The sequence below is a fragment of the Mandrillus leucophaeus genome, unplaced genomic scaffold, assembly GCF_000951045.1.
Source record: "Mandrillus leucophaeus isolate KB7577 unplaced genomic scaffold, Mleu.le_1.0 Scaffold873, whole genome shotgun sequence".
NCBI classification, from domain to species: Eukaryota; Metazoa; Chordata; class Mammalia; order Primates; family Cercopithecidae; genus Mandrillus; species Mandrillus leucophaeus.
The window spans coordinates 384,758-401,149 of NW_012109508.1; the positions used below are offsets into that span (position 1 = coordinate 384,758).

The 16,392-nt window shown below is 43.2% G+C and overlaps 1 protein-coding gene across 1 annotated transcript in view; it reads left to right on the plus strand.

Annotated features, from left to right (window-relative positions):
* The window catches only part of AGXT2 (alanine--glyoxylate aminotransferase 2), a 50,482-nt gene extending 38,502 nt beyond the window's left edge, over positions 1–11,980 (plus strand). Inside the window, exons 11-13 of the mRNA XM_011969129.1 lie at positions 1,284–1,433; positions 7,619–7,717; positions 11,840–11,980. Coding sequence (XP_011824519.1) covers positions 1,284–1,433; positions 7,619–7,717; positions 11,840–11,947 — 357 coding nt within the window. The 3' untranslated portion in view covers positions 11,948–11,980. The remainder of the gene's footprint in view (positions 1–1,283; positions 1,434–7,618; positions 7,718–11,839) is intronic.
* Positions 11,981–16,392: the final 4,412 nt, after the last annotated feature.

Genomic DNA, 16,392 nt, shown 5'->3' on the forward strand with positions numbered 1-16,392 from the left:
GAGTGCAGGGACACAACCAAGGCTCACTGCAACCTCTGTCTCCTGGGTTCAAGAGATTCTCATGCCTCAGTCTCCTGAGTAGCTGGGATTACAGGCATGCACCACCATGCCCACCTAATTTTTATATTTTTGGTAGAGATGGGGTTTCACCATGTTGGCCAGCTAGTCTCAAACTCCGAACCTCAAGTGATCCACCCACCTCGGCCTCCCAAAGTGCTGGTATTACAAACATGAGCTGACATTGCCAACTTCTTTTAAAAAGTGCTTTGTTACCTCAACCAATTTAGAAGGTAGAGAACGTTTAGGTGAAGAAATAGGTCTTTAAAAATAACAAGGTTTGCCTGGAGTCATGCAATTATTGTCAGCTAAATAAAAATACAGTATTTTTCATGTGTCTTGTCAAGAACCCCGGGTGTTTGCTGTAAGTAGAACTGAGATAAAAATCATTTTATATCCTCTGGTGCCCTGGCTCTGGGCTCAGCCAAAGAGGCCAGAGCCCCAGACCAGGTTGCTTGGGCCATGAGAGCCCACGTCTGGCTGAGGACTGCTGAGCAAAGGTCTCCATCTTCCAGTAGGGAAAGCACCTGTGAGATTTCTTTCCTCAGAGCATTCATCTTATTCATGACTATATCCCAGTTCTCAGCAAAACCTGACAATAACAAGCCTTGGGATTTTAGAATCTACATTTTCAACTGCATTGAGACACACCTTTTATTCTTTTCTAAATTATTTTTTGTTTGTTTTTTTTGAGGCAAAGTGTCATTCTGTCACCCAGGCTGGAGTGCAGTGGCGCGATCTTGGCTCACTGCAACCTCCACCTCCCACGTTCAAGTGATTCTTCTGCCTCAGCCTCCTGAGTAACTGAGATTACAGGAGCCCACCACTGAGCCCAGCTAATTTTTGTATTTTTTTTTTTAAGTAGAGACGGGGTTTCACCCTATTGGTCAGGCTGGTCTCGAACTCCTAACCTTGTGATCCGCCCACCTTGGCCTCCCAAAGTACTGGGATTACAGGTGTGAGCCACCACGCCTGGCCTATTCTTTCCTGAATTCTTAGCCACCTCTGAAGGTGAGGGAGTTGGGGGCAGAAGCATATCCCTTCCCCTAAGACTTTTCTTCTCTCCTTACGACAAATCTTTTTGTAGTCCTTGTGGTCACACTAGACTTGTTCTGGATTCTGTTTGGTTAGGTTACAAGAGGGCCATGTCCGATGACTTCTCCACGATTCTCAGTCAGTCTTAAAACTTCTGCCATGTGAGATCATTTGGGGCTTTCTCTCAACAGGTGATTAAAGAAGAAAATCTACAGGAAAACAGTCAAGAAGTTGGGACCTACATGTTACTAAAATTTGCTAAGCTGCGGGATGAGTTTGAAATTGTTGGAGACGTTCGAGGCAAAGGCCTCATGATAGGCATAGAAATGGTGCAGGATAAGGTAGGTGCTGATCTGCTCCTCTCTCTGCAGCTGCTTGGGCCAGCGGGAGATATAGGAGGAAACATTAGCTAAACTTCGTTTACTCTCAGGGAGAGAGCACATACAAACAGCAAGCTTTCAGCAAAGCCCTTTAGAGATTAATAGAGAGTGTTGAGTATGAACAAAATGTTGGCAGATCACCAAGAATTCTAGAGGGATGAGGGAGAGCATTTGGGAAAAGAAACCAACATTATCCTTGCCATCCTAGGCAAAGAGCATAGGCAATGACTGAATACTTAGAAATACAGGGAAGGGAGGAAATTATTTGGGGAGAAACAGAAGGAAGTAAGAAAGAAGGGCCAGGAAAAGGTTATGGTGAAGGTTTGGGGTGAGGAAGTTCAATATATATTAGGGGTTGTTTTTGTTGTTGTTGAGACAGAGTCACACTCTGTCACCCAGGCTGGAGTGCCGTGGTGCTATCTTGGCTCACTGCAACCTCCGCCTTCTAGGTTCAAGCTATTCTCGATCCTCAGCCTCCCGGGTAGCTGGGATTACAGGCACGCACCTGTAGAGACAGGATTTTGCCAGGTTTCCCAGGCTGGTCTCAAACTCCTGACCTCAAGTGATCTGCCCATCGTGGTCTCTTGAAGTACTGGGATTACAGGCGTGAGCCACCGTGCCTGGCTTACGTTGAGTTTTTTGTTTGTTTGCATGCTTACTTACTTGTGAATGGATTTCAACCTCCCAAGTAACCAGGGAGGAATGTTGCCCACTGAGACCTCTAACTCATCATAACAACAATTGAACTTAGCATCTTCCCCCAAACCAGATATTTCTCCCAAGATCTCTGTTTGTTTCTCACCCTCCACCATTCTTCCAATTACTCAGCCTCCATACCACAAAATCATCTGACTCCTCCTCTTCCCTTGTTTCCAGCATCAAGACCCATTGATCCCTTCTCTGCCATATCTCTCAAATATTTCCCTTTGTTTCTACTGCAATCCCTATAGTAAATGCCCATAGGATATTGTGCCTTTCCTCCATAAAATCAAAGCCTGAGAAGAGCAGGAGAATCTTGGGAGAAGGGAGGAGTAGCCAGACTAACCTCATGTCCACAGGGATCCAGCTTTCCCTAGCAATTTCTAGCTCTTTGGTCTTACCACCATTCTACTTTAGAAGTACTGATGCTCAATTTTTTACTCTTTAGACCAGACATGGGTATAAGTCTCTTCAATTCATACCACATGTCAGAGCCAGTGCAAAGCTGGGATGTTTAAATAAGATTTGAAAGCCAAGGGAAGACATCAGGAAAGTAAACAAAGGGTAATATGAAACTAAGATCCCCAGCTCACGGGTCATTTTATTTATTTATTTGTTTTGACCCCAACTTGCTTTCTACAATGGAGAACTTCTAACAAGCTATAACGTATTTAAGTGTGTGGACAAGTACAAGAGTTATTGCAAGGCTCAGAAGAGTTCACCATAATCTCCACCCAAGGGGTTCCCTCAAAGCTGTCTATACTCCTCAAAGTGTAGACTCGGGAGAGGAAAGCCCAATGAGAGAGGAGGAGTTCTTCCTTTTTCTCTGTTCCGAACCCAACCTCTGTGTGCTTAAAGTCAGATGAACAAAGATGTTCATCACAACTTTGTCTTAGTAAAACACCAGAATCCCCCTCCCAGATGACCATTCATACAAAACAAGCTAGCTTATGGCATCTCCCCACTATAATGGCATAGATATATATGTGACATGGAAATATGTGCAAGCTATATCATGGAAACAATAAAACAGGTTTTTCTTAGTCCATTTGTGTTTCTATAAAGGAATATCTGAGGCTGGGTAATTTCTAAAGAAAATATGTTTATTTGGCTCATGTTTCTTCAGACTGTACAGGAAGCATGACACTAGCATCTGCATCTGATGAGGGTCTCAGACTGCTTCTGCTCATGGTGGAAGGGGAAGAGGAGCTGGCATATGCAGAGATCACATGATGAGAGAGAGAAGGGGAAAGCAAGAAGGAAGGGGTGAGTAGGTGCCAGGCTTTTTCCAACAACCAGCTCTAGAAGGAACTAATGGAATGAGAACTCATTATGGAGAGGACAGCACAAGACATTCATGAGGGATCTGCCCTCACCATCCAAGCACTTCTTTTTAGGACCCACCTCCAACACTGGGGATCAAACTTCCATTTGAGGTTTGGAGGGTCAAATATCCAAACTAGAGCGAGGTTATAAAGTAGTATCTATAGAAGGGGCTCTTTTTCTCTTCGCTGAACCATTTGTTAATATAAGCATGGGCTCTAAGGGCAGACCACCTGGATTTAAATCCCAGCTCCTACATCCCCTAATTCTACTCACTGTGCGCTCAATGCCATTCACTCTCCAAATCCAAATGCCACTCAAACTTTTCCTCAACCATGGAACATGGTATTTTCCCCTCTATATCTACCTATGGAAATCCTAGTCTTTTTCAAGATCAAGCTCTCCATCGCATCTCCTTAAAGCTTGCCTTTGCTTCTGCTCTATCCAAGAGATCCACCCTTCAGAGAATTCCTCTGGTACTCACTGTCTAAGGAACTGCTTTGAAAAGATCTTTCCCACTATATTAGTCCATTCAGGCTGCTATAGCAAAGTTCTATACATTGGATGTCTTATAAACAACAGAAATGTATTCCTCATGGTTCTGGAGACTGGAAAGTCCAAGAACAAGGAGCAGGTTGACCTGGTGTCCGACAAGGGCCCACTTTCTGGTTCATAGATGGTGCCTTCTTGCTGTGCCCTCACATGGTAAATGAGGCAAAAGAGCTTTCCGGGGCCTCTTTTATGAGGATACTGATCTCATTCATGAGGGTTCCACTCTTGTAACCTAATCACCTCTCAAATGTCCCACCTCCAAATATTATGCCTTCACTTTGGATATTAGGTTTCAATGTATGAATTTTGAGGGACACAGACATTCAGTCTGTGTCACTTAATCTGTATTCGTTTACTCACTTTTTATGTATAAATATCTTATTTTCCTAAATAAGTTTACACTTTTGAGACCAGGAAACATATAGATGGTGAGTGCTTTGTGTTTGTCGATTAATTTCAGGCCCCTGCAACACATCATACCACATTCATGTAGTTATAACACCCAAGAACTTTGCTATAATGCTGTCCAGCATCACCCGGGATAGGTACTCTCATATTCTGTTGGTAAGGAGGTACAGCCCTTTGGACAGCAATTTGTCTGTAGCTCTCCAAATTTTAAATGTCTATACATTTTTACGTGGTGATATGGTTTGAATACGTGTCGCCTCCAAATCTCAGATTGGAATGTAATCCCCAGTGTTGGAGGTGGAGCCAGTGGGAGGTGTTTGGATCATGGGGGCAGATAACTCATCAGTGGCTTGGCGATGAGTGACTTCATGTGAGATCTGGTTGTTTAAAAATGTGTGGCACCTCCTCACTCCCTCTCTTGCTCCTGCTCTCACCACATGACCCATCTGCTCACCCTTTGCCTTCTGCCATGATTGTAAGTTTCCTGAGGCCCTCACTAGAAGTGGGTGCTGGAGCCATGCTTGTACAGTCTGTAGAACTGTGAGCCAATTAAACCTCTTTTCTTTATGAATTACCCAGTCTCAGGTATTCCTTTGCAGCAACACAAGAATGGGCTAACATACCTGGCAATTTCTAGAAGTGTGTCCCAAAGAAATACTTTCAAAAGTGTCTAAAAATATGTATGAATAGGAATATTTGCAGCATTGTTTATAACCATGAAAAAATGGAAACAACCTAAATGCTCAACATTAGGAGATTGAGCAACTTACTGCAATGAAATACTAGGTAACCTTTAAGAAGATTAGGTCCGAATATACTGACATGGAAAGATGTCCAGGATATACTATATATTATTAAAAGGAAATTGCCAAAAATTATAAAATGACTTATTTTTTTAAACATGCATATAGATGTATTTACATGCGTAGAAAAAGTATCTGGTTCGCACCAAATTGTTAATAGGAGGTGTCCCTTGGAATAGGATAGGAAGTGGAGAAATGTTCTGGTTTTACTTTATGTACTTCCAGAACATTTGAATTATTTTCAAATATTAAGTTTATAATTCTTTAAATATAGATTCACCAAAAGAGATAAACATAACGCTCCATTATACACTCATCAAGAAGTTGAATTAGTAACATGCCCACTTCATTATCAGGTAGTTGGGGCATAGACATGGGCACAAGGCCTCAGCAGGCTGCGCTATGGCTTTAGCCTCAGTAGAGTTTCAGACTCTGCTTTTTTCCCTGAAGAAGGCATACAAGATGTTCAATTAGCCATAGCAGTTAAGGCCAGGGAGGAATAAAATGGGCAAGGGAGCCAAGAGGGTGCTGGCCCAGAGCAAGGTTGGGTGAAGCCACACAGACTCCGCCCATTCAAAACTGTCATGTTGGGCCAGGCATGGTGACACACCTGTAATCCTAGCACTTTGGGAGGCTGAGGTGGATCACTTGAGGTCAGGAGTTCGAGACCAGCCTGGCCAACATAGTGAAACACCATCTCTATTAAAAATACAAAAATTAGCCAGGTGTGGTGGCAGGTGGCTGTAATCCCACTTACTCGGGAGACTGAGGCAGGCGAATCACTTGAGCCCAGGAGACAGAGGTTGCAGTGAGCCGAGATTGCACCACTGCACTGCAGCCTGGGCAACAGAGTGAGACTCTGACTCAAAAATCAAAACAACAACAACAACAACAAAAGAACTGAACCCCCAATCCAACCTTCCCTCCAGATTACTCTCTGGTCCCTCTGGCCTTTTGAATCATATTTAATGCCCTTCTAGTTCTCACAGTTTAGCCCTAAATTATTTTCATTGACCCTTTCCAATCAATCATAAGCAGGAATGCATGATAGCATTTTGGGGTCAATGAGAAGATTCTAGTCCTTCCCTCTCCCTCAGTTCCTTTCTGATCCAATAGTCTGAAAGTTTGAATATGTATTTTGCTTATCTTAAGGCTTTAAGACAGACCAAAATGAGCATATCTCTCTAGGAGGTCCCTTCTTATTACAAGAAATAGAGGATTGGGGAAAGAGTTGGATCTGGGGTTGGTGGGAAGAAGGAAGTGGATAGCAAAGCCTAGAGCGAGGGTGGGTAGGAAGTGCGGAGGATGTAATGAAGCTGGGCACACTGGAGGGGCCCCGCCTACCTCACGAGGATCGCAAGGGCTGACCCAGAGCGAGGTTCATGTCTTATGTATCTAAAACCGGAGAACCAGCCCGGTGCAGAAGCTCAGTGAGGCTGGGCTACGGAGAAACCATGGCAGCAACAGGCCTCGGCTCTCATCGTGGAAAAATTAGAGCAGGGCTTAGCCCTGGCACCTGAGGACCATTTTAAAAATGCAGATGCCTAAGCCCTACTTCAAACATTCTAATTCGATTGGCCTAGCATGAGGCCCAAATATCTGTCGTCTGAAAGCCTTCCAGGTAATGCAGATATGCTCTCAGGTATAACATGACTAAGTCAGAGGGAGACATTTGTACTCACAGACTGGGAAGACAGGAGATGCACAGAAAGGATGCAAGTCAGTTCAATGTCTGACCCCACAGGGAGGGGACCTGCTTTGGATGGCCGGGGATCTGAACAGCCTCTCGGCTCCTGGAAGCACTTACCTTTCCTAACCCTGGAGGATAGAGTCTTGGGGGAGAAAGAGCAAGTCCTGCAAGCAGGGAAATTAGCTCCTCAGCTGTCCCACCGCGCTGCCCAGGGAAAGCTCAGGCTGCTGGTGCCTTTGCGCAACTTCTAAGCCATTTCGTGGCCTTTGAAATGAGCCCTTTCCATGGGCAGAACAAAGTGAAAAGTTAAGGAGAATTTCCACGTAAAACAGACTCCAAATTTAGCTATTAAGAAACCAGACTCCCAAGGCAGCCATTAGCAAAGCTAAGATTCACTGACTATCCGCACAGAACTTCATTTTGTCTTTTGGGAATTTGGGATGACTTGGGATTAAAAACAAACATTTTTAATAACATCCTCCAAAAATCTGGTTCAGCAATTAGCAACTTTATTTAATTACAGGGGAAGGAGAGGACAGAGAGAAAGAGGGAGAGAGAGAAAAAAAGAGGGGCATTGATGGCTGGAGGGTTTTTCCTTTTTCCTCTCTTGGAAATAATTCCTGTAACCATTCCAACACCAAATAGAAAGCTTTCTAAAAATATATTTACAGATGAGCCGCCGACCTCTTCCCCGTGAAGAAGTGAATCAGATCCATGAGGACTGCAAGCACATGGGGCTCCTCGTTGGCAGAGGCGGCATTTTTTCTCAGGTAAGAGAAAGACTGGTCTTTACCTATCGCTCTAGGTAGGAGTCTCTCTGGTTTCCTAGTGCTGGTCACAGTTTCTTCACAACTGTGCCGGGGTACCCAGCCACATGTCATCTAGGGATGAAGCTCGGGTATGCAAAAAAAAAAGGCGGGGACAGTGCACCTATCGGGCCACGAGAGGGCGCTGAGTGAAAATGGTTTGGTAGTCGCGACTCTGGTAAAGATAGAGGCAGACACAGGATGGTCAAAGCAGACAACTTACAGTACAGATGATAAGAAACATCACAGTCATGCTATAAATAATTTGTCTCCTGTATAATTAATCCTAGTCCCTGTGAAAGCAATTCTGGCTGTTCTTAGCTCAGCCCTGGGTTCTGACTTGGTGACCCTGCTAAGCCTTAGTGGCCTCTGTGGCCGGGAGCAACCCGACAGCATTGGCAGGCCCGGGTGACGCCTGTCGGAGAGATGGAGGACCACCTGGGCATAGCCCCCAATGCCCAACTCAAAATCAGCCACAGCCGGTGTCCCTCACCCTTAGGCTGGGAGATTCAGCGAGTGGAGCCCTCCTCACTCCCTTCCTTGAAAAGCCACGCCCAGCTCCACAGTGGGGACCCTGGCTTGCCCTGCACGCACTGCCCTAGGGCTGCTGCTGCCGTGAGTGAAGTGAGCTGCCACTCAATCCCTCACAGCAACAAGCCCCTCCCCAGGAATGGGCTCCAGGTCAGAGACTTAAGAGAGAAGGTAACATCTGCTCCTCCCTAATTTGTCCTGTCCTTTGTCAACTTTCTTTCCCATTTTAAACATGCCTCATCCTTCCCAGTTTCCCTGCTCCATCCCTGCCTCTCACAATTTCAGTGGATACTGAAATACCTACTTCTTGCCTCATATTTCTCAGATAAAATTGAAACTATCAGGCAAAACCTCTATATAAACTCATCAGTCCCCACATTTATTCTTTCCCCCTGTGTTAGTCCCCCCAGCCTGCTGTCACAAAGTGCCATAGACTGGGTGGCTTATACTTCATAGAAATTCATTCCTTATAGTTCTGGAGGCAGAGAAGTCCAAGGTCAAGGTGCCAGCAAGTTCAGTGTCTGGTGAGGGCGCTCTTTTTAGGCAGCCATCTTTCGGCTGTGACCTCATATGGCAGAAGGGGCAAGAGAACTCCCTGGGGCTTCATGGGCTGTGCCCTCCTGACCTAATCACTTCCCAAAGGCCCCACTTTGCAAGACCATCACCTTGGGAGTTAGGGTTCCAACACAGGAATTCAAGGGGCAGAGGCACAAATGTCCAGATCATAGCACCTCCTTCCCTGAAGGTTCCAGAAATGAGACATTTCTCCTGTTCAAATCTAGATCTTCCATCTGTGCGCTTGTTTCTCCAAGCTCCCTCCACCTTCACTCAAGGAAACATCCCCATGTTTTCTTGCATCTTCAGCTTTTCCCCAACTTCCCCTTTAAACAAAACAGACTTAAAGTTCTCCCAGCCCAAACAACAAAACCAGAATGAGCACTTTTGTTGGGATGTGCTCCATGATTTTTTTTTCTAGTCCTAGTCATAAATATTTTTCTGTACAAATCAGATAGCATAATTTAATGATTATGAATCCTAAGACATGTAATTTATAAAGACATGAGATATTTGTGTACTTGCTTAGCTCTTCCTTTGTTATTTGGCAAAATTTGTTATGTGCTTATAAGCAACAGATGTTATTCTGGAAACTGAAACTATTAGGTTGGTATAAAAGTAATTGCAGTTTTTGTGGGGTTTTTTTAATTGCAAAAACTGTAATTACTTTTGCGCCAACCTAATATGGTGATAACTAAGATCTGTTCCTTCCTTCATGGAGCTGGTGGGAGAGAAAGGCAAATACATAGAAAATTATAATACAATGTAGTAAGCTCATCTATAAATATTTTTTAAAAGGTATTCAAGGGAGAGAGAGAAGGGACTTCCAGGCCAGGCTTTTTGGCTGGTAGAATCTTAAATAATGAGATAAACAACCAAACTGTGCATGAAACATGGCAGAGTACAAATAACTGATTTTGCACACCACATTGCACCACACAGATGTGGCTAGCGCAAAGGCTTGAGGTAGTCAGTGGAGCTGGTATGAAGCCGTTCCTGCTTGTCAGGTACTGTCCTAACACTTTGCATAAACTGACTCATTCAATGCTCAAGCCTGTAAAACAAGTATTATTATTATCCTTATTTTACAGATAAAGGAAAAGACACACAGAGAGGTTAAGTAATGACAGAACCAGGAGCCAAACTCAGGCAGTCTGTCAGAATCTGTCCTCTGAGGAGGACAAATCTAAGGGGACAAGACTGGAGACAGGGAGTCCCTCTGGGAGCCAAGGACACTGTTTGAACTTCAACTGTGGTAGTAAAGATAGAGGAGACATTCTGAGGATAATCCTGGAAAACGCACAGAACATGGGTATGAAGAGCAAGAGAGAGTCCACTGAGGCAGGAGAATCATGTGAACCCGGGAGGCGGAAGTTGCAGTGAGCCGAGATCGTGCCACTGCACTCCAGCCTGGGCAACAGACGGAGACTCTGTCTCAAAAAAATAAGTAAATAAATAATAAATAATAATAATAATAAAGGGCAGGAGAAGGAAAAAGCTGCCCAGGTAGAGGCAGAAAGCGTGGACAGGGATGAAGAGAGTAAGAAGAGTGTGAAGTCATGGAAGAAAGAGACGGGAGAGGTTCAGGAAGTGGGGTGGGGAATTCCAAAGAGTCAAGTGCAGAGAAGGCCACAGAGGATGAGAGCTGGAAGATGCCCAGTGGATTCCACACTTGCAGGTAACTTTAGTAGAGTAGTTGATGCAGCAGAAGTCAGACTACAGCCAATTGAGATGTGAATGGGGGAAGGGCAAAGTGATAAATAATGGCCAATAAGCACCAACCGGTCTTTTTAATGCTGTGGCTAAAAGCAGGAAGAAAGCATTTGCGAGGTAGCCATAGGGGACAAGGTGGTCAACACAGATTTGTATTTGGTGTGGTCTAGATGGGGGTTATGAGAGCTTTAAGCCTGCTTGTTTATAGGCTAAGGGGAAGTTGAAGGGATGTTTCCTGTGAAGGTGATGGGAGAATCCAGGGTCAAGGGCATAGGTGGACAATTTGGAGTTGAACAGCAAATACATCTTGTTCTCTGAGCCTTCAGGTAAGGTTATAACAATGGATGTAAGAGCAAACAAGTTTATCTTGCCCAGCAGCTTCCGTTTTCTGAGAAGTATGAGGCCTGATTGTCTATGAAATAGAGGGAGAGACGCAGGAGTTGAGTAAGGAAATTGAGAGGAATGATAAAAGTTTAGATTGAAAAAGGACAGTGAACAAGAAAAGCTGGAGGGACCCACAGAAGTTGGAGACCCTGAATATCTAGCATATCACTCAGCCTAGTTGTGTGATTTTTCTCTAGCTCTTCTCAGCCATCTAGATTGGAGAAAAGCCATTTAATAAAATATTTTATTAGGGCTGGGATTGACTGTGTAGGTGCAGCAGAAGGGTAGAAATGCAAGCAAAATGAGGAGCAAGTGCAAGCCTACTTCAGTCAATTCTGTGTTCTGAGCTGGGTGGAAAGGAAAGAGGAGACCTGAGTGGAGCAATAGACCTGAAGACAATGGGTGAATGAGGATTCTGAAGTTTTCATGAAAAGGAGAGCTGTAGTGGGGATCAGAAATTGAGTTATTCCTGGCAATAAGGAGACTCGTGGCATTGGTCATGGGTATGAATGGATGCAGAGGGGTGGACATAAAGATTCTGGGAGTTGTGGCAATAAGGGCAGTGAGAAGCGAGTTTGCTGGGTTGCGCATATGGACATGGAAGTCCATGGGCAGAAATGGAGTATAGAGAGGGGCCTAAGACTTCAGTGAAGGTGTAGAAGGGCCAGGAGGTAAATGTATGACAAAAGGAAAAGGGGCAGAGCCAAATTGTACAAGGGTTTTTGTGGAGACTGGAGGGTGAATGGCCTGGATCCAGCATTGGGGAGGGAGGAGGAGCCAAACCAAGAGGAACATGAGAAATGTCCTAAACACAAGGTTTTGGATTTTTAGTTCAGTGTATTTCCTCGAAGTCATATTTGATTCTCTGATGATTTGTTTTCTTATTTTCCGGTGTCTCCTCAGACATTTCGCATTGCACCCTCAATGTGCATCACTAAACCAGAAGTTGATTTTGCAACAGAAGTATTTCGTTCTGCCTTAACCCAACACATGGAAAGAAGAGCTAAGTAACATTCTCAGAAATAAAACTACAAGTCTCAAGAATTTGCCACTTACGTTCAAGGGTGAATTTGAAGAATTTCAGAACCACTGGTACCCAGAGAACACCTGCAGCTCTCCATAGGAGCTGTAGAAGACATGGTTGACTGCCTACCAACCATATTTGTTAGCAGAGCCCCTATTATCTTGAGAACTCCATTCTTCAGGGAAAAGATCTCCCCAGCTCAGAGAATAAATCCTAATTAGGTTATGTTAGGTATGGTAATTTGATTCCCCTTTGCAGTGATTGGTTTATGCATGAATATGTGATGTATTTTTGTCCAACAAATCTTGAAGAATAATATTTTGGTGGAGGTGCCTTCAGGGAAAGTTTGCTTCATCCCTCACTGTTCAGCTCAAGAAGAGATGTCTTGTTCTTGCACTGAGAACATCGTATGTCCATAATGAGATTCCTGGCACCGTATCAGCTGTCTTGAAGTCATGAGGACAGCCCTTTTTGGCGAGGCTGGAAGATCGATGGAAGCAAAGTGTTTAGTGATGTCAATGAGCTACTCACTTAAGCATTCCTGGAGCCACCCTACCTCAGGGCTTCTTGATATATGAGGTAATAAATTCCTTCCACTGTATAAGACTTTTTTATTTTTCACTGTTACGGTCAAAACCATCCTGAGAAATGAGGCAGAAAATACCCTCAAAGAAACAACAGTTTTCCTCTCCTTTAATTCCCTTAAAACATCTATCAGAGCCTTCTTTTCTTGTCATTACCTGTTACCAACATCCCACTCTGGTCTGAACCCTTATTACTCCTATTGCAATACTCTCAAAGACCATAATTTCCCAAACTCTAGTCATTAGAATACACACTTATATAATTTCTCCATAGAGGCATACCACTTGTCTTAGGTATATTTTTCCTTAATTTGACTTTTTTACTAAGATGTACAGTAAACTTTCTGTAATTACAATAAATGATAAATCAATCCTACTTGTCATAAGTAGAAAGTAACCATAAAAACAGAGTGAACAGGAAACAATGTAATTCAGTTTTAGCAAGATGCAATTTTTACAAATGTTCTCAGCCTGAGTCCTATTCTTTCTTTGTTCAAAAGGGAGATTAGAGAGTAGTCAAAATGCCAGGTGAGGTGGCTCATGCCTGTAATCCCAGAACTTTGGAAGGTCAAGGCAGCAGGATCACTTGAGGTCAGGAGTTCAAGACCAGCCTGGCCAATGTGGTGAAACCCTGTCTCTACTAAAAATACAAAAATTAGCCAGGTGTGGTGGCGCATGCCTGTAATCCCAGCTACTCGGGAGGTTTCAGTTTTAGTTTTATTGTTTCCTCTTCATATTTTACTAAATTCCTAAATTGTGTTTTCAGTGTTCTTCCCTTTTCCTTTATCTTAAAGGAAAAGGAATGTTGGAAGTAGAGGGCTCCGAAGGAGAACTGGAAAATAAGTATTGACCTTTCTTGTTCGGTGTCCCTGACTGTAATTTTCACTGGTAAAGAGGAGAAGAAGAACATTCCAGGCAGGGCGAACTACAGAAGCAAAGAACTAAGGTGCATGACATGGAAAGAATGGTGGAAATAAAGCTCAAAAAGCTTGTTTGGGGACGAGGAGGTGGTGCTTGCGGTGAGTGGAGATCGTGCCATTGCGCTCCAGCCTGGGTCCGTTTCAAAAAAAAGAGAGAGTATTTGAAACATGTTAAAAATATACTGACAAACTGAGAACTTCTCCTAAATACAAACAGAATAGGGTATGGAGACCTGAAGGGAAATCACTTTCTCAGCATGTGATTGAATGCGTATCAAAAGTTGTGTTTCTGTTTGAAGCTAATTGTTCTCATTTTCTAACCCCTCCCCACCACCAGGTGTCTGTTCTGCTGATGCATCCTACACCTCACTGCCAGATTTGTTCCATCAGGCATTAACTGAAACATAGCATTCCCTGGCACAAAACCTTCCAGCAACTTGCCATTAACCCCGGATGAGGTCAAAACCCTTTAACAAGGAGCCCGATGCTGTCTAGTATCCAATATCCAAATAGAGTGAACACTTTAGAAATGTTCTGTTTGGGCACAGTAGAAAGATCACTGGAATAAGAGTCAAATGACCTGAATTCTAAATCCAATTCTTCCCCTTATTTGCTATAATTGACTTTGGGCAAGCCTTTTAACTTCTTTTTAACCTGAGTTTGTTCCCAAGAGTGTAAATATTTGCCCTTCCTACCTTTCAGAGTTTCCTTGGGAATAAAGTGACCCTGTGGATGTAAAAGTGCTTTGCAAACCAATGACCTAGACAAGTAGAAATTTCTTCCTTTCAAGCCACATTTCTCCTCTTTCTTTCACTACAAAATCTTTCTCAAGAGCAATTTTTGTGCCTTACTTATACGTCTTTGCCTCCTACCCAAGTCCCAACCACTAGGATTTCATTCCTGTTTCTCATTCCTTGGAAATGCCTTTTCAGAAGGCACCTAGTAACTTCTTTAAAATCGAAACTTAATATTTCCTTTAAATGGTCTTTCTGAACAATTGCCACTTCCTTCATTAGCTTCTGCAGTGTGGTCCTTCTATCTCAGATGGCTTTCTCAGCCTCTTTTCTGGCAACTCCTCAACTACAAGTTTCTGTCCTGAGCTGTCTCCTCTTCCATGCTATACTCTCTCTCTATAGGCAACCTTATCCATTTCTGAAATTTCACCTATCTTGACTATGCTGAAGACTTCCAAATATTTATCGTTAGTCCCCCAACCCTTTCTGTGAGCTCTAACCCCAACATTCTAGCTCTCTGGACTCTGTCATTTAGATGTCACAGGAACACTTCCAATTCAACAGATTTAACACAAACTCTACTAAATATCTCCTCCAAGAATCCCTTCTTTATTAATGGTACCCTTTTAATCTCAGGCTCACAATGATTTAGATCATTTTTCCCCTAAGTTATCTTTCTGCCCTTTATATGACTAAGTCTCATGAATACCTTCTCTGACATAATTCTTTCCAGTATGACCCATTTATACCCAAACTGCCTTAATTTGGACCATCAGCTCCCTAAACTGTTTAAACTGCTTTCTAACTGGTATCCTGGACTCCTTCCTAATCCATCCTCTACATTGATACCAAAGTCATTTGCTTAACAAATAAATATGACCATGTCTGTTGTCTCTGGAAGCATTTGGGGTTTCCTATTGCCCAGAGAACAAAGCCCAAACTCCAACTATTATGGCATTCCAGACCTTCACAATTTGTCTCCAAACGAGCTTTTTGAGCTTTATTTCCACCATCCTTTCCATGTCATGTACCTTAGTTCTTTGCTTCTGTAGTTCACTCTGCCTGGAATGTTCTCCTCTTTGCCAGTGAAAATTACAGGGTCAGGGAGATTGAACAAGAAAGTCAACACTTACTTTCCAGTTCTTCTTCAAAGCCCTCTACTTCCAACGTTCCTTTTCCTCTAAGATAAGGAAAACGGAAGAATACTGAAAACACAATTTAAGAATTTAGTAAAATATGAAGAGGAAACAATAAAACTCAAACTTAAAACCAATAACAACAACAAATGTCTCCGGCCAAGATCCCTGCTACTGCCAGGACATCCTCTCCAGGAAGTAGGAAGCTGAGAGATTTAGTCATTCAGGTGAATTCATACAACATATTCCTTGTGGTTCCCTTAGGTCTTACAGAATCTTTTATATACCTAACTATATTCTGTTAATTTTCCACGTTCAAGGAACATATTAATGTCAAAGTCAGAAATGAAATTCCAAAAGGTAGCCAGGTCCTGAGTCTCATTTCTTGACTACGAAGGCTACATGGCTGTACCCCAGTTCCTGCTCATCAGGATAAACTGCAACTGTTTCTTGAAGAGCAGTTGGGGATTAAAGATGAGCAAGTCATCAGAAGCATGGGAGCAGGAAGGGCAAAAATTGTGGCCATAGAATGTATATGGCTGTTCATTTCTGTCACTGGCTTATAAGCATGATGGATTCCTCCCTCTTTCCATTTACAGTCGTGGGCAGAGGTTTAGCACCCCCATTTTTCTCCCTTCCTTTTTCTGCTCTCTCCACAGGCAATGGGATGTAAGCCAGCTTACATAAGGCAAGGAGTTCACATTCTTGCCAAGATTTTTAAAAACTTTTTTTCTTGTTAAGATTGTCTAAAGTGAATATAATGAACACTCAGCTCAAGTAAACTTTTTTCACACAATGAACATATTGAGTCAATCATGTGATTAGAATATGCATTAAAATGTTGGCAACTGTTTAAAAACACTTCAGATGCCAATCTACTCAGGAGGGAGTAAATTTTTTTTAACCTTTTTTTGGAGACAGTCTCATTTTGTCGCCCAGGCTGGATTGCAGTGGCGCGATCTCAGCTCACTGCAATCCCTGGGTTCCAGCAATTCTTCCATCTCAGCCTCCTAAGTAGCTGGGATTACAGGCACATGCCACCACACTTGGCTAATTTT